Source organism: Amblyomma americanum, chromosome 1 (assembly GCF_052857255.1).
Source record: "Amblyomma americanum isolate KBUSLIRL-KWMA chromosome 1, ASM5285725v1, whole genome shotgun sequence".
Classification (NCBI taxonomy): domain Eukaryota; kingdom Metazoa; phylum Arthropoda; class Arachnida; order Ixodida; family Ixodidae; genus Amblyomma; species Amblyomma americanum.
In genome coordinates, this window is record NC_135497.1 from 547760962 (window position 1) to 547779840 (window position 18879).

The 18879-nt window shown below is 45.7% G+C and overlaps 1 protein-coding gene across 1 annotated transcript in view; it reads left to right on the forward strand.

The window, feature by feature from the left end:
• The window catches only part of LOC144116315 (tRNA (34-2'-O)-methyltransferase regulator WDR6), a 273947-nt gene that overhangs the window by 17019 nt on the left and 238049 nt on the right, over positions 1–18879 (forward strand). The window contains exons 6-7 of the mRNA XM_077651056.1: positions 1889–2188; positions 5852–5914. Coding sequence (XP_077507182.1) covers positions 1889–2188; positions 5852–5914 — 363 coding nt within the window. The remainder of the gene's footprint in view (positions 1–1888; positions 2189–5851; positions 5915–18879) is intronic.

The window sequence follows — 18879 nt, forward strand, 5'->3', positions numbered from 1 at the left end:
CATGAAGTGCTTCAGAACACGTGGGCAGGTTGGAACTCTTTGGATCCTTGCAGTTATTGTTGCCGGCGAGATCCCTAGCCAGATCGGCAACAATTTCTTCGCCAGCGAGCTCTCCGGTATTCGCAACATCGTCGCCAACGGAGACAAAGTCTGTAGCTGCAGTCCCATCAGAAACGGCACCTGGGAACTCTGACAGCTGTGTTAACAAATCGTCAAGTTCCTTGAGTGATTCATCGATGTCGAGGGGTTCATCGCAACTTTCAGTTGAGCTGGCGCCAGCCTCGCCGGAAGCAGAGTCCACAGTGACAGAAACAATTTCGAGTTGTTTCTTTTTTGACGTCGTTCCCCGATGCATTCAACATCGTTATTGCGCCCAGAAGGTCGGTTTTCAACTGGCCAGTGCGGAGATTTAGCAGTAATCGTTGCACAAGGCGCTTTCTGTAGCCTGCCTTCAGTGCACGAATGACACCTTGATCCAAAAGCTGCAGCACTGACGTGTTCGGTGGCAGGAAGCGAAGCTCTATGTTGCTGACGCTGACCTTACAATGGTGAGCAGAACAATTATCAACGAATAAGCAGACCTTTCTGCCTTTGCTTACCAGGTCGTCGTCCCAGGACTTCAGCCACTTGCCAAAAACTTCGCTTGTCATTCAAGCTTTTCCATTGGACACGTAGGTCACCGGAAGAGAGTGCATTCTTCAGGCACCGCGGCGATTTGCTCTTGCCAATCACAAGTGGTCGAAGCTTGCTCGATCCATCGACGTTGGTGGCGAGCAACACCGATATTCGGGCTTTGTTAACTTTCCCGCCATGGATCATCACGACACGCCATCGTTTTGTTGGGCAGCATTTGCCAGAACAAGGCTGTTTCATCGGCATTAAATATATCGCGGGGATGATATCTTGCCGTGACGTCGCTCCAATTTCCGTCAATCCATTTCTGCACGCTACTGACGTCCACCGCGCGGCTTTCACCGGTGACAGCCCGGCCGACAATGCTGTGGCGCTTTTTGAAGCGCTGCAGCCAACCTGAACCGCCTTTGAAGTCGGGTCTGTTCAGCATGAAAGCGAGATACTTCACTTTCTGCTCAATTATGGGGCCAGAAACAGGGATGTTCCATGACCTGACATCAAGGAACTACTTGTACACTGCTGCCTCCACGTCTTCATATGCATCCGTGCGTACGCGGCGGGCGCCGGTAGCACTAGGCCTCTTGTCCGCCTTAGCCCTAATGTCGGCCTTATTTTTCAAGACTGTGCTCAGCATGCTTCTTGGGATGCTGTATGCTGCGGCGACATCCGACTTCTTTTCTCCACGTTCAACTCTTTTGATAATCTCTATGTTTGTGGATATTGTCAAGTTCTGCCATTTCACGGCAGCCATCTCGTTAAACAGAGCGGACGAGCACTACGTTCTGAGGACGTGACTTGCAACTGAACTGTGTGCAGGCGCACGTGCCACGTGGCTGTGACAGAGCGAGAGATAGGTCGAACCACTTTTTCTAAGGTGTGGCTGTCTGAGGGAGGGAGAGCCGCGCCACACACACGCAGTTGGGCTAAACCACTTTGGGAGGGGTGTGTTGGCAGCTGGCCTGGCTGCCGCACGGGAAAGCCAACTTCTGGGGAAATTTTGCAGTGTTGAAGTTCGATATATCGCGTGCGGCTGCTATTTTTGTTCGATTTAACCGTACTTTTTCCTATATGTTCTCATTGTAACATTACGGTCTTCAGAAATTGTTCGATATACGGGTTAATTCGATATAAACGAGTTCAATATAGTCAGGTTCGACTGTAGCTAAAAACAGCTATAATCAAATTTTCAGCGACAGTGCCGTGTGTACTAGTAGTGTTACGAAGCCTTGCTTGGTGTTGCTGTCTCTCTGGACAGGGTGTAATCTTTTCGGTGAGCTTCCACGTGCCGCAGCGGTTGCTTTGCTCCACATCGGACGACCGGTCGTTGCGGGTCTACCGGTTCCACGAGGCTATTGGCCGGGAGCCGGGCATCTACCCGCCAGGCACCGGGCCAACCAGCAGCACCACCACGAGTGGAGCCACCTCCTCGCAGTCGCCCTTTGGACCGGCCCAGCTGGCCAGCGGCTGGTTTAGCTCGGTGCATGCACTGTATGGCCACGAGTCGCGTGTGTGGCGGGCGGCCATTCTGAGGACATGCTACCTTACGGTGGGAGAGGTGAGTGCACACATTGCACCAGCAGTGGAAGGCCTTGTTGCTTTGCTAGGAACACAGGGGCCACCGTATTAATGCGATAGCATTCGGGTTGTCGTCTCACAAAAAATTTCCAGCTTCTCTGTCACAAAATTCCCTGATTGGTTGAGAGAGGTCACGTGACCTTGTGGTGTCATCACAACCTGGCCACCATGGCGTGTGGCCTCTGCGCTGCGCATGAACCTTACCGGAGCTCGGAAAGAGCAACCTGACTTGGCTGTGTTTGAAACAGCCAACTGCTGGGGCAGTGGCGCATTGCTTAACTGCTGCACCATTGTGCCAGGAGTGGTATGAGGACTGCCTGCGATCAGTGAATGCGATTGAGAGGTTGTGACATCAACACCACGTGACTCATAGGGCACTCACTGCAAAATTTGAAAATCTGAGGACCCCCTAAACTTGGTAGTTGGCCCGTTCCCAAAGATTCCAAAGGATCCTTAAAATAAGTAGGGCTACCACTTAAAATGGATTAAGGTGGTATAGTGGGAGTGTGTGGATTAAGGTGGATTAGTGGGAGAGATTAGTATGATCCCGTATTGCAATCCGTTGAAAGGTATTGTAATTCATGCAGTGAATGGGGCAGAGGAAAATTGGCAACCTTGTATGTGCGATTCGGTCTTGTGTTTTTGAGTGATTGTGTCTGGATCATGGTTGCCGCAACATTGCACTAGATGGTGAAGGCAGCTATGGCGTTGCAGAACACTTTCTCCATGCTTTGTATCAACGGCGGTGTAAAGGACATCCTCTGGCATCACAGTGTTCTCCATTTGCTATTCCCCATCAGCAGACCATACATGTTAATGCAGTGAATAGTTGCCTCGACAACCAGCATTTCCATTTCAACTAAGAGCTTGAAAGTGACTTTGGCAATTTATTGGGCTATGTAAGGAAGATAAGGCTGCCAATTTGTTTACTTCTACTGTAGATGTGCAAAGGTCAGCTTTTTGGTTGCGGAGCAAGTACGAATAATAAGGAGTGAGTGCGAACAGAATCGAATACTTTCGAATAATTTCCAGTATCAGTGCAGGTAGTTCAAACTAACGATAAATGCTTTCAGCTATGAAAAGAAACAGATATATTGCCACGTGCCTAGCACCGCGCAGCTTCTGCACTTAGTTGAAACGACGACGAAGTGGTGGTTGGCTCAAGAGGCGTGCCCTGGCTAGACCTGTCTCTGGGACTAAAAGGACTGACCTCATTCTTGGGCTCTCCCCTATGTCTACCTGCACAGCTCTCCTTGGGTTGTGACAATATTATCAAACAAATTTTGTTTTTGCCCATCATAAGCATAATTTGCTGTACCTGTAAGGCTTACCAGTAAGGGAAGGGTAATCATATAGTTGTGATAGTAATAAACTATGTTGTGTGGACTAATCTCTTGCTTCCAGTTCCTTAAACAACAGTTGCATTGAGTGAAAAATATGTCTAATATGATTATATGACAGTTTGACTTAATGCTTACTTGAAAAAAGAGCTCTTGAATGCTGTCATGAAGCATTGTAATGTGGACAGATGCCTCCTTGCTGGAGAGGTGATGTCAGCTGTTGACTGAGGGGCGAGAGGCACTTCTGGCAAAATGTAACAAGACAACTCATGGAATGGGCGCAAAAGCAGCAGCTTTGGCTGCAATCTGGGCGAGACCATCTCTTGCATGCTCTCTCACAATGCTTAATACTATGTGCCGGTTGTGGAATGTGCTTTTGAATGTTCGCACACCCCTACTTATTTACTATCTCTCTATGCCAAAAAATAGGCAGTAATAGTAATATGACCCTGTGCTTTCTTTAGCCTGAAGGCTGTTGGGTTTATTTGAGTAGTATGGTATTGTTAATAAGCCCTACTGCTTGTACAGGCTTCTCAACGCCTTCAACCTGTCCGCGACTGTACTTTGCTTGGGAGCACTTGGCTCGAGGGCACACCGTCAGCGACGCATTGGTTGTCGAGTATTTTGATGCATTTGCATTGAAAGCAGGCTTCGCTCGACTGAATAAACGTTTTTCATTTATTCATTATTTTTTCTTTTCCTGTGAATACATCTGCATGCGCCAAAATTTCAATTGGTTGCTTCAGAGCAACTTGGAGCAATCTTAGTACAGGCTGCTTATCCCTGAGTACTCTGATCTAAAGCTAATTGTAAAAGGTGTTCATCAAGGTAGCATTCTGGGACCTTTTCTTTTCAATATATATATAAATGATCTTGTAAATACATGCACTGAAGCTATATACATATTGTACACCGATGATGCTAGCATTTTTTTTCTGCCTCAGACTGTGTGTGCCTTAGCAACATAGCAAGCTCTGCTTTTGAAATCCTTCAGCAATGGTCTGATGTGAACCAGTGAGGAGTAAATACTAATATAACTAAAGCCATAGTTTCCAGACCGAGATCAAAACACGTTGATCTAGGTGCAGATCTTATGTACGGCAGCACAAAAATTGAAATAGTAACCAGCACTCAAATTCTTGGGGTCACTTTTTTCACAAAACATGCTTTGGGATATCCATGTCGATTCCGTTTGCGCTGAACTGTCAAGTGTTGTTGGGGTACTATCAAGATGTAGAGCGATACTACCGTTTGGCGTAAAAAAACTTATCTGTGATTTTCTTTTTCTCTCCCACCTCTGTTATTGCTTTTTGGTGTGGGGTTCTACCACTGCAACAAACTTAGAAAAGGTGTTCGTGCTCCAAAAAAAGATACTTAGGGCTTATTTTTGGTGTCCCATGTCATGCTCATACTAATGATCTGTTTCTGCAAGCAGATGTAATACCTGTCTGGAAATTATACCGTTATAGGCTAAGTCTCGCATTTAAGCGAGAATTAAACGAAAACCACTTCTTTTTCCACAACCTAGCCGAGCTGCAAATAAAAAACGCTTCCTACACTACGCGTCATCTTGAACACTGGAAGGTGGTCACTCCTCGTGCCAATTATTGCATGTAAAAACTGTCCCACATCCTGTCTACTTTCCTTAATGAGCTAAACAATAATGGACTTGATCTACATTGCACTACGGTTTGCAAGCTATGCCACTTTGGATTACAGGCGCGAAAACAGACAGACCACAAGGTAGATAAACGGGACGGGGCGCCCCGTCCCGTTTATCTACCTTGTGGTCTGTCTGTTTTCGCGCCTGTAATCCAAAGATGTACCAACTTGCCCAGAAAGACGTTCTATGCCACTTTGTTTGCCATGAATTGTAAACAACTTTTTTTTACCGTTTTGTCCAGCAATAAATAATACATTTGCATTGTGTGTTTCACGTGTGCCTTTGTATCGCCTTGTAGAGGGAATCGTGGGCTCCTGTCAAGCTGTCTTGCAGCTTTTATCTACGGCCTCCCTCCATCTTTTTGATGGAAAAAAATAAACATTATTATTACTAAGCAAAATTTTTTTGGTGCATATGGTTTTGATAAATAAACTTACCTGGCTCCATTAGCAAAGAAAAGTATGGGGCTTTGAGAAGGGCAGAGCCTTTGTTAGAGCTCACCAGTGCAAGATAGCAGCACACCTGCATTGATGAGGGGGTCCTGTGGTGATTGCATCTTTAGTGTGAGAGTGCCTGTGCTAACTTTTGGTTTTGATGGCGCAACAGTCATTCGAGTCTTTCTTTCTCTGGGGTGCTTTAGGATGGCCACATCTGCTTCTGGGGCTGTCCAGGAAACCTTATCAACCGGATGACAGCACCAGGGGTGAGTCTTTTCCGGGTGGTTTTGGGACACTGATGGGGAGGTTGGGAAGGGTTTATAAAGCGCTCTGAAGACCCTTTCAAGAGCCCCGAAACCTTCTCGAAAGTGGTAGAGTTTCTTGAAAGTTCATAAATAAATAGCTATTTTCTGTAAACTGTTATGATTTGAAGACCGCTTTCAGCCATACTCAAGTCTCACCAGTTCAGACTTACCTAATTCGACTACCAGTTTGTTCATTTGGGTCTCATTATAGTTGCACATACAGTTGAACCTCGGTATAACGAAGTTGAAGGGGCCCGGCGATTACTTTGTTATTACCGTAACTTCATTATAGCCCGTGTTGACTGAGCTTCCAAGGGTAATTGTCATTTTTTTGTTGTATACATTATTTCATTATAAACAGTTTCATCATAATGAGGTTTGACATGAGAGAAATTCCCAATAATTTCACGCATAAGCATGTGTCATGGTTATGCAGGCGTGATGCCATGCACCTTTAGCAGGTGAAGCTAGAGAGTGGTGGCTCGCCTCTGGCCTAGCAGCAAGTGGCTGCACACCAACGACCATTGGAGCTGGTCATGTGACTGCCTCTAACACATGATTATCACGGTACTGCTGGTGCCAAGTGTACACACAGCTTGCCATCAGCGTATGCCACTTTTTGTCTGCTACGTTTCCATGGTGATGAATGGCTGCCTGCGCATGAACAGGACAAGCACACGCTCGCATATCTCAGTGCAGTAAACTGCATGAGCACATTAGTAGGATTGAGATCCCCTAAGTGTGGGCTTTTGGTAATACAAATTTACATCCAGTCATCGCGGAAAGTGCACCGAAATGTGCCCACTTTTTGTGGGGAAGGCATGTGTCTCGACCATCATGAGGCTTACATTGTACCCCTAATATTTGGCTTCCAATCTGCCAGCGCCTTCCGCAAAGTGGTCTCGCTGCATTGCAACCTTCTCTGCGCCAGGCTATTGTGCTGGCCTATAGCCTAATGGTATGCGAACATCGGTTGGCCCATTTTCTAAAGTGCATTTGAATGACTGCTGGAATATGGGCTTTCTTTTTTCATCCTCGGCCAAAATGTGGTCAAGCAGTCTGCTGACAGGTGCGAATTTAAAGTGCGAAAAAGAAACCAGCTGCAATGGAGCTGCTGCTGCTTTCTGTGGCATTCAGCTACTGAGCAGTCTAATTTCACTGGATTTATCCCTCCACTATAGTACGCTTCACAGCCTGCAGTGTTCATTGGGCACACAAAATCAGTACAGTCGTCGACCGATTTTTTTGGACTGTGCGGGACCCGGAAAAGGGGGTTCAAATAATCGAACCGTCTGGAAAAATCCGGGAACTTCAAAAATATAATCTGCAAAAAGCCAACTTTAAAAATCACAAACTTTGCCGCTCTCCACGTTCTGCTGGCATGCAATAATATTAGACTTAGAGCCACAGTCATGCTTTCGTCATGTCCACGCCACCTCACGTCACAACAGTCACTCTACGTCGCGATACCAGAACGTGTGAAGCAGTCGCAGGTCATGCTGCAAATGAATCCACACGGCGCAAAGCAAGAACAGCCAATTTCCTTAGGCAACGACACTTGCAGAGACCGAGAAATGTAGGAGGCGAGAGCAAAAGCGAGCACCTCCAGTGGCAGCACCTACCATCACTGGGCATTGTTTAACCGCTGCACCATTGCGCTGGGAGTGTTATGTGGACTCCCATGGATCTATGAATGTAAAACAGAGAATGGCATATATATGGGCATTAACCCATTATTGCTCTCCGAACAACTTCCATCCATGAACAATGGATCCCAACACCGGAACCGAAGTGAAAACCGCAGCGCTGGCGCACCTAATTCGCATTTCTCCTGACTACGCAAATCAACTGTCAATTTTTATTGAAACACAAATTCAGGTAAATTGTCAATCATTCCTGGTCTAAGCAATTATTACTATGTCTTAAGGATAGTTGACGGCCCAGTTGCTACATGATATCAACAAAAAACAGCGCACTTACACGGGACAGAGAAAAAAGACACACACACAGTGCTGACTTACAACTGCAGGTTTGTTGCATTGCTCGCAATAAATACCGGAAAGGAAAACAAACAAAAGAAGGTAGGAAGAGTTCCTTCTGTCACATCATGTCGTCATGGTTATTCAAGATATGCAATCTCTTTTCTTGTCAGTGCCATCGATGGTGTGCTAACGCATGATGCGCCTTTCCTGTCAATGTTGAAAGCTTCATACAGCTCGCGTTTGTGCTGATGAGTATACCGCCTCAAAATCTAGCTTCGTCCAAGGTTAGAAGTGCATTGACAGGCGGAAAGGTGTTTTGCCAGCGTGCTGCCGCATCCCATGCTGATGTTATTGGCGTGGTCTCGTAAACGGTCATTTATGCAGTGTCTGTTTTGACCCACATAAGGCGCTCCGCATGACAGTGGTATCTCATAGGTTACCCGAGTGTCACAGGTGGTGATCATTTCTTCATGCTTCTTACTGCACCGCGCTGGTTTTCGGGCTTCTTTGTTCACTATTCTGCAAAGGAAATTGTGCTTTCTGGGTGTAGTTAGGATCAATTTCACTCCAGCACAGCCTACTATCTTCTTCAACAAGTGGCTGATCCCGTGCAGATACTTCTTTCCGTGGCTTCTTCAGGAGGCTAGATTGGCAGAGATCTTTCAGGAGCTTCAAGCTGATCCCTGAAATGAGGGCATCCGGGAAGCCCGCTTCGCATAGACATTTCAGCTGGAATCCATGCTAGCTTGCTCTCAGTGATGGCACAATCTTTTGAGGACATTCTTCAAGCCGCCCAAAGCTATTGCTCGTATGACAAGCTTCGTATGCGAGGAAGAATATGGCAGAAGGCATTTCTTTGACCTCGGAGCATAGCACCAGCACAGATGGTCCTCACGAGAGAACAACCGTAAGTCAAGGTACTCAAGTTGGCCTTCTTCAGGCAGTTCTTTTGTCAGTTCAAATTCTCCCAAATTTTCAGAAAAGACCTTGAAAAGTTCCTCCATGTCCTTGCCTGGTTCCTGATCCCACTTTTTGTAGATGACAAGGAAGTCGTCAACAAAACAATAAACCCTTATTACGTTGATGTTGAGCAACGCTTTTAGCCGACGATCAGCCTTTGCAAGCAGATCGCTGAGTAGAGGTGCGACACAGGAGCCAATGCACACGCCCTGCCTCTGTACAAACAGTTCATCATTGAAACTGGTAAACGTCGACCTTAGGTAGAAGGCCATAGCTTCGAGGAACTTCTCTGTGCTGATTATGCAAGCGTTCTGAAATTGCACGGTGCCCATTGCTTCAATGCCTTCTCTTACCACAGCAAACAGAGAGGGGTGCGGTAGTGAGTAGTAAAGAACCTTGACATCAATGGAAAAAACACTCACTCCTTTCGTGCATGAGCCATGAAGAAAAGCAGAGACTTCTTCAGGTTTCTTCACCTCGAACGGGTCTGCAGCTAAAAAAGACTGAGTCTTGTAGGAACTGGCCCATGGAGTGCTGCCAGGTGCCTTTTTCCGACAGGATCACTCTGAAAGGCCAGTCGTCCTTATGTGTCTTCACCGTGAAGAACGCACTTAGAAACAGCCCTTTGCTTTTCGTCACTTCAGTACCCATCTTTGTCAGGTTGAAGGCATCACAGAGTTGCTGGGTTTCCTTCTTTACAACTTGCGACTTGACCTTATTGAGCTCACGGAAGTTCTTCAAGACAGCCTCACGTGCCTTCTCGCCTAAGGTTGATGAAAGCAAAGCAGCAAATCCTCTTTCTTTGTCTGCTACCAGAAGTCGAAGGTTCGCCTCTCGCAAGGACGTTGCCACATCTTCAAAGCGTACCATGGTTCTCTTCTTTGGTGTCCTTTTTAAAACATTGGCGCCCTCACTGATGCATCTACCCACTTCTTCAGCATGCGCTTTAACCGCACTCCTTCTCACAAAAGGAGAGAAGCTCGACCTTGTCAAGCTGAGGTTCGATGCAGAACATTCGTCCTAACGCAGTTTGGTTTCGTACACACGGTGTGTGCTCACCGGTTCGGCTGCGTCAACGGCGCTGCAGGTCGTTCATAGGGCCCGTAGTACGTGACAATGCTGAGCAAAAAACTAGGAATGGGGTGCACCCACGCTGTGGTGTTTCTTTGCAGCGACATGCTGCCTACCAGGATCGGGCGCTGTAGTAGCGCACTGTTCACCCAGTGTCGTTAGGACTAGTGTGCTTCACATCGAATCAGCAGCGAAAGTGCTTTGAATCGGGTCATATTTTACCATAAAAGGTCTAATCTTATTACCAGGTTACTATCACCCAATAAGCTCGCGTTAAAATGAACTTAGGATTGATATCTGCAAGGCCTTCAACAGTGAAGTGTACAGAAAAGCAGGCCAGGCGAACACCACCTCACATTGGCGGCCATGGGTCGCACACGTGGCGCGCTGCTCTGAATTGTCGGTCAGTCGAGTGCAAGATCTTCGGACGATCTTGGCCTTGAAGGACTATAGGCACCTAATCTTATTGCATGTTTTCTTCTTTAAGGGGAGACGCGGGTCTTAAAATGGTCAAAAAATCGATTTTGAGCAAAACTCATTTTCAGAACGTTTGACCCTTCGAGCACCTATTCTCAAATTATTAACGCTAAATTTGGTCGGGAAATGCGATAAAATATGCTTTCAATATACCACGGCAGCCACGAAATGCCCCCAGAAAGACAAAATTTATTCAAACTTCCCGCGTGCACTGGACGCTGCAGCCGGCCGATCGCCGCCATCTTGGGCTTGGTTTAAAGCTGTTTTCTTTGTGCACAATTCGCGATGTCTCAAAATGCCGTCGCTCAAGCAAAATGACTGCCCTGGCCGGTTTTCCGAAGACCATTTCCGCGCCTGCCATTGGCTGGCGTGACCGGCGCGTCATTTTTTTTCTTTCTCTTTTGCGTTCACCAGCGTCGCTGCCGCTTTGTGTGCGTCTGCTTTCGCGCTTGTTTTTTCTCGACGCGCCATGTTTCTGCTTTATGCCGGGAATTTTTCCATGCGATCAAGATGACGGGAGACAGTCAACTTAAACTGTGCACGCAACGAGCTTTTGGAAGCCATAAGAAACGGGCGTGGAACGAAAAGCCGAAGGCGTCTGCCACAAGCGCGCCGTCAGGACCTTCGTTAGAGCCGGTGCCGGACTCGCTTTATCTGCCGGGAACGTCAACCACGCTGCTCGCTGACGACACTGTGGGAACGAGTTCCAGCACAAATTGCATCCCGGATCACGGGTCAGTTCATGTTGATGCTGTATACTACTCTGCGGCAGAGCAGGCGCAGCTTGTTGAGCGATCGGCACACACGAAGTCCGTTCTGCTGGAAAAGTCAGCGACCCAGCGCAAGTTTGAACTTCTTGGCATCAGCACGGAGTGCCAGACCGGTGAGGCTGGTACCGAGTTCGTGATTGTGGACATGAAAGATTGAAACAACATTTTTGCGCAAGTGAAGTGCGGAACCTGCGGCGCAGGAAGTCTGACTTTGAGCAAGGCAACAGACAAGGAGTATGGCTTAGCTGTAAAGCTCCAGCTCGTCTGCGGCAGCTGCAACTTCGAGCGGAAGCAATTTTCATCCCCACGAGTAAGTGGAACTGCCAACATAACTTCCTTCGAGGCCAACATGAGGGCCATGAAGGGAATACAGATGATAGGCAAAGGCGTGACAGCCCTTGCTGACTTTTGCGCGTGTATGAACCTGTCACATCGAGGTCTGCACCACAACACCTTTCAGGGACGCCTGAAAACTTTTGTGAAAGCCTGCGAGAGCATAGCGACCGCAAGTGAAGCTGCCAGTGTGGCAGTCATCAAGGATCTCTATGGAGACTTCTTGAATGCAGTTGGGAATATTGACGTTATTTTTAAATGATTCGTGGATGACCCGAGGTCGTAGCTCTCACATCAGTGTGGCGGCATTGTTGAGCTGTACACTGGTCTTGTGATTGACCACATTGTTTACTCGAACTTTTGTCTCGGATGTGCCTTGGGATCACAGCCACAAGAAGAAGGCTACAGTGACTGGCTCGCCACCCACCAGTGCCAGCGAAACATCGATTGTAACTCTGGCTGCATGGAAGTGGAGGCTGTGCTGACCGTGTTTCAGAGGTCTCTGGCCATGTATGGTCTGCGCCACACGACCGTCCTCTCAAATGGATACACCGGACTTTTCATGCTTTGTGAGAAGCAAAAGTGTGCGGATTCATAAAGATTGACTAGAAGGATTGCATCAACCACGTTCATAAGCGAATCGGGACTGCTCTGCGGAACCTGGTTGATATAAAGGCTCAAGGCGAGTCTCTTGGTGGAAGAGGCAAGCTGATGCAGAAGAAGATCACCAAATACTACGGCTATGCCTTGAGGAGCAACAGTAATGACGTTCCAGGCATGAAGAAGGCAATGGAAGCTACACTCCTGCACATGACTTCTACAGATGATGTCCCGAACCACTCCTAGTGTCCTGAGGGTGCTGACTCTTGGTACAAATTCAACAGAGCCTTGGCCAATGGTGAACTTCCACCTCCACACAAGAGTGCCCTCCCGGCTTGTGTTGGGGCTGCTCTGGAGCCAGCGTTTGCAAGGCTCAGCGATGAGAACCTGTTGGCACGGTGCAGTGAAGGAAAGACTCAGAATGCGAGTGAGAGCCTACACTCTCTTATTTGGATGCAAGCTTCAAAGAATGGGAACGCTTCTTTGGAAAGTGTGAAGCGGGCTGCTGCTGAGGCTGTTGCCATCTACAACCAAGGAAGGAGGGCAACTAATGAATCCATCACTGCAAGTCTGGGCTATGCTGCTGGTGGCTGCCTTGTTCGCCGAAGCCTCGAAAGACGCCCTGCATTTGCTCAAGGCAAATGGAGCTCAGCTAAAGAGCACTAATACGAGAGACTGACAAGGCGGCACTAAACGGGAGCAACTGAAGATTACAGTCCTGGACTGCTATGAAGACGTTCTCCAGCAGCGCAGGGCAGCGTGCTGCCTAACATCCAGGCGGTTCTTCTCAAAGAAAGAGTAAGAGACGTGTCGAGCATCGCACCCAACTGCTTGCCATGGTGGGGGCTCGGATCTTCTTGGCTCCGGATGCTAGGTCTCTCAAAAAACAGTTTTCAGTATTCAAAATATTGTCTTTAGAGCTCGACACCCTAGCCCTGCACTCCATTGCCTCTAAAAAATTGTATCGATAACTTCATCAGAAATCTTTTTTTTTCACTTCATCACGCTTACACCTTCGACATTTTTTTTTATTAATGTTTTCTTGGATGGAATAAGACACTTTTTGTTTTGCTTTGTAGGGAAAGAGATAGGGAACATGTAAATAAAATCAGTTGTTGAAGATTCCTCCCAAAATTTTCTGTAGTGAGCGTCAAAACTTTAAATGCGATTTTCTCACCTTCATGTTTTTTGCCAACGTCACTAGCCTTACGGAACTTTGAATTATGTTTTTGTGGTGCAATTTTAATAAATCTTATACCATTGAATTCAGAAAGAATTGAACTATGGAGCTATGCTATTTTTATGTGGCTAAGTTGAACGTTTCAAATTTTGTGAACAATAATACCAGCTAATTATGTTCTAGAATTGTGATGCATCGACATTTTTATACGATGATGTTCCTTAATGACAATATAAATAGCATAGCTCCACATGGCAGGTCTTTGGCTACTGCTACATTTTAATCGGAACCAAAAAATGTTGAGGGAAATTGTCTTAATTACCCGTAAGAAATTACCTAATTAAGCATCAGTTATTTTTCCATAAGTAGAGAACTAAATGAGATAACGTGAAACTAATTGCATTTTTGAAAACAGGAGGAAGAAATACTTGTGCATACATAATTTCATTACAATATCTCTAATAATAAAAATTTTCGTTTTAAGATCAGTGTCTCTCCTTTAAATGATGTGTTACACATTAGATCACATGGATCACTGCATGGTATTCGCCTGTGACCACTAAATAATTTTTAATTGAATATCTTCTCTCATGCTGTTTCGGTCTCGATTTCATCAACTGGACGATGACTGCGACATGCAGATGAACTTTCGGTCATGTGAGGTGCGGAAGAACTGCAATATAAATGCTGATACCAGTTTTAACTCACTGCAGTACTTAAACCAACCTGCTTCAAGAGCTACAATTACACCAAACGATACCCGCAGTTGTGGCTCAGTGGTCAAGGCGCTTGGGTTCGAACCTGACTGCGGTAGAAGCGTTTCGATGGAGGCGAAATGCAAAGGCACCCGTGTGCTGTGGAATGTCAGTGCATGTTAAGGATCCTTAGATGGTCCAAAATTATTCTGGAGCCTTTCACTACAGCACCTCTTTCTTCTTTCACTCCCCCCTTTATCCCTTTGTCCCCTGAGATGTGTTAAAGAAGAAATATACCAGCCAAAAAAGATGAACACACAAGGAGAGTTTTTGTGTGTTCGTCTTTTTTGGCTGGTTTATTTCTTCTTTAACATGCCATACCAACAGGCCCACCATGCTGCCCTGAGATGTGAGAGAGATACTGCGCCATTTCCTTTCCCAAAAAAACAAATTTCAATTTCAATTTTTCACCAAATGACATATCAGCAGTTATATTGCTGTTTTTTGTGCCTCACTTGGCCTATTGTTCAACTACATGTCGCAGCCATCATTTGGTTGATGAAACCGAAACTGAAACAGCGTCAAGAAGAAATTCAAGGATATGTTATTCAGTGATCGCAGGCGAACACCACGGGGTGCTCCCTGTATTCAGTCTAACGCATTGAAAAAAGGAAACAGAAAAGCAAAGATTTGGTGTCTATAGTCCTTTAACTTAGAATCACGTGACTTATGCCATTAAATCGATCTAGCAACCTGCTTTACTTTTTGCAGTTAATTCGTGCCAGCTGTTGGGCGTGTGTCCTATCATCGATACTTTCAGTGCATGATGTATTTGTGGGATTCGCTGAGACTGTGCTAATTCCTCATAAAATTGCGTGTCACAGCATAAAAAAGGGACGCGTAATTTAGGCTCTGCTGTGGTTGAAAAAATTTTACAGAAAAATGCCAGTCCCAAGTGAGGGCCACACCCCGTCAAAACCGTTGAAAAAAAACTGCGGCCCTTACACAAGTACCGTAAAAACCGGACTATAGACCTCCTGCATGTTTGCAAACAAACGAGGTGGCGCTGCAGTCGCTAGCGGGCTCGTGGTATGCAAAAGGTCGGTGAGTGGCGTTGCGGAGAGGTGTTGAGCATTGGTTTTCAAGGCTTGTAGGCGCGTTTTCAGTTTCTGCGAATCGCAGCAATGGTTGATGCTTTCAGCTTAGTAATTTCTCGAAGTACACGCGCTCGCATTGGCCACGTGGGGCGTATTCAGAGAAATAGTTCGCCACTGTGTATTGTATATATGGTTAGTAGCTAAACAGAATGCATTTCTGCTGTTGATTTCTACTCAAGGCATTGAATAAAATAAAAAGGTTTTGACGCTTTGCACTTGCCGGAATGATTTTACTTCAGAACAGTAGTGAGGGGAAGTGCTGAAAATTTGAGGTAATTTCTTTGAGGTTTTCTTTGATTTCAGTGCCGTATTTCTTTGACCAAAGCGAAGGCGAAGATGCCATAAACGAGGGAATAAACTTAAGGTTCGTTTCTGACCTTTCACATTTTCTGCGATTGGCATTACTTACCCCGTCGTAATTTTGTAACGAATAAACTAAAATGATTCTTTTTGGTGCAAACGAGTCCTGAGACATTAAGGAGTGTAATAAATCTCTCGATTTTTTTTCCTACACGTGCAGTAATATATGTTAGTATTTATTTTTGTAAGAAACGTTTTCATGCAACTATATGCATGCATAAGTACTGATCATCTAAAAAAGAATAGCGTCATCATACAGAACAGGGCTTTGTGAACATGCTGGCATAAAAAAATTTGCGCCCATTCTACACAATTATTTAAGGCCTTGGGGTGACTTGACGAGGGTGTTAATTATAATTAGCCAACTGCACCAGGTATAGCTAAAAATAGAACGCATTACTGAAACTAGCGTAGCAATTTCATATTTGCACTACATATCACACGAAAACACTTTTCTTTGCCGCGTCCCCTCTCAATCTCTCTACATGTCTCTGTTAGTAGCCCGGCTGCGGCTGCTTCTTTCCAAACAAGCTGTACAATCATGTACTACCTCATGAAACAGCTTATGACACATGCATGTCGCAATGAAAAAGCATATGGCTTTCAGCACACTGAAGGTATGCTATTCTAAGCACACCAACGTGACCGTGCAAGATTGACACTACTTACCAGACTTTTTTCTACTTGAATAAAATAATTACGTCGGTCATATTAAGAAACACTCAAGTGAATATTAAATGCCATAAACCGCGCCAATAAAACATTCTGTGCTATTAACAAAAGAACGCATTGGTGGCAAGTGAACCTGCTACATATGTGCTTTTTCCTTGTGCAGTTATAAGCCTACTATGCTGATGTTCAGGTGAATGAAACAGCAACTTGCATGTTATTTAAGTACATTAAGTGGCAGTGCCGATCGACTCCCAGACTTAGCGCTTTACTACTGCGGCCCATCCCTGTTAGCGAGTTTCCTAATGCAGTATTTATCTGCGAGAAACATATCGAGGCTAATTTAAATTTCCTTTTATGCTACTACGCGGATCCAACAGTGACGCAGCTGGTCACTATACATGCTGCTTCTGCAGTGCGCAGGCATGATGCAGCCGCCAGTATCTGCGGCATTTGCAGTATACAGGCACGGGCAGGCGGAACCTGTTTTGCCTACCATGTGAAAGTCGCTGCTGACATCAGCGCCACCGCATCTTCGTGACGTCACGGGGTGAAGGAGGTCTAAAGGTCAGACTGGAATATAGGTCGACACCCCCAACTAACCAATTCCAAAAATGAAAAAAAAAAAAATTTCTATGGAAAAAGTACCGAAAGACACCCTTACTTTGAAACAAATGCGACTCGACAGGTTGCACAATGGTGACAGTATTTATTTTAATTTAAATGCTGCTCGTATGTACACCCAGCAAATTTTTTAACAATATCACGCACCCATCGACCCGCGTGTTTGTTTCTGGCACTCATAAGTACGGCGCCGTAAAGCAAAGCCCTTCCTCTTCTTAGATCGTCGCACCCAGGATGGCGACCCCTTGAATTGTGCCCTTGTGACTCTAGAGGCACGTGCGATCTCTACCGTTTTCATGCGGATGCATTCGGCAGTCACAGGCAGCGATCTTGCATGCAACGTAACCTTTCTTTCCAATTCTGGCTACGCTGCGGTCCGCCCACGAAATGATGTTTTCTTCTGGTTGCTGCAAGTTGTAATACGCAGCTTCTGCCTCCGCCAGTACTGAATGCTCTTTTTGGATACTCCAAATTCACGCTGTGCCGCCAGGTTCCCGTGAGCGTCCGCGTACTCAATCGCGTTTTTTTTTTTTAAGGCGACGGTAAATTGCCGTCGGCTTCCGCTTTGCGCCTACGGAAACGCAAAATGGCGGCACTGCTGCTGATGGTGATGGTAATGGAGGCTGTTGACTTCAGCTGCCCATTGTTGCAGGACTTCCCCAGTTTTTCCGCCAATGACCAGTACTTAAGACGGGGGCCGACTTTTCACCATGGTTTTTTAAAAAAAGTTCGGCCTATATTCCGGTTTTTACAGTATATACGGTATCTGTGCACTGGTCAACAAGCAGCAGCATTGTCTTCTCACCTCGTACTCAAAAAACGGTTCCTGATGTACGGTTCCTGATGAGCAATGTAGGCCCTCTCACGTGATATCAAAGTGAAAGTAAAGGTTCAGAAAGGTAAATTCTTCACTTCTTTGGGTAAAAAAAAATTAAATGCAATCCTAAGCTATGTAAGTTTTTAAAATCAGAACAGGTTGGTGTTTCATACCTATCAGTTGATGGAGTTGATGTGACTGATGATTACGACTAGGCTTGTTGTGTGTGTCAACCACTATTTTCGATCGGTTTCTAGCGATATTTTTTGTGCAGAACTTTCTCATTATTTCTGTATGTATGGCATCAGTCATTGTTACATATAATAGCATTTTTGAAGCCACTGCAAATGCTTAATGTTCAAACCGTGGATGGTCCTGATTGTATCCTGTCTTGTGTTTTTAAAGCATGCGCTGAACTGGTACATCATTTAGTGGTTATACTGGATACTTAATCGTTACCCTGGTTTCCTTCATGCACAATTTAAAATTTCTATCATTGTCCCAATCCATAAAGTGGCTCTAAAGCTGAGGTTTCAAATTACTGGCCACTTAACCTCGCAAGCGTTAAATGCAAAATACCAGAGCACATTATTTACAGTGCCATTATTAATCATTTGCGAAATAACTTCTTTGTGAAAATATAGCATGGGCTCTGGTCTGGTCGTTCATGTACCACACAGTTGCTGGAATTCAGTAAGGACATTTTTTCGTGTTGACTGCATAATTTTATACCCCTGTCACACGGCCAGTTTCAATCACCCTCGAGTCGAGGGTCCTCGAGATTCTCAATTGCCATCGAACTCGCCGCTGCTACACGGCAAATCTCAATGGCCATTGAAATGGTTCTCGTGTCTTACGCCACGGATGTGTGGCGCCACAATCGCTACTTTGGATTTTGCAAAAATAACAAAAATATTTGATAAATGTATACTAAATGCTGAAATACAGGCATACGCGAAAGTCGTTAAAAACCCTTTTAATTGCACGTACGCGACGGACAGATGCATACACTGCTGTAGCCACTCTAATGCAAGATGAGCCAAAACCAAGCCAGTTCAACTGCGTCGGAGCGCTGCTTCGTCAGGCTTAAGACCTGGGAAATCGCCATGATATCTGAAAAACAAGAGCTATTTGTCTCTCGAAACTTTATGCGAGGGTAAGAATGGGCAAATCGAAGGCGAATACAACAGCTTAGAACACGATATTGCTTTGAGGGATTAGTGACGAAGCT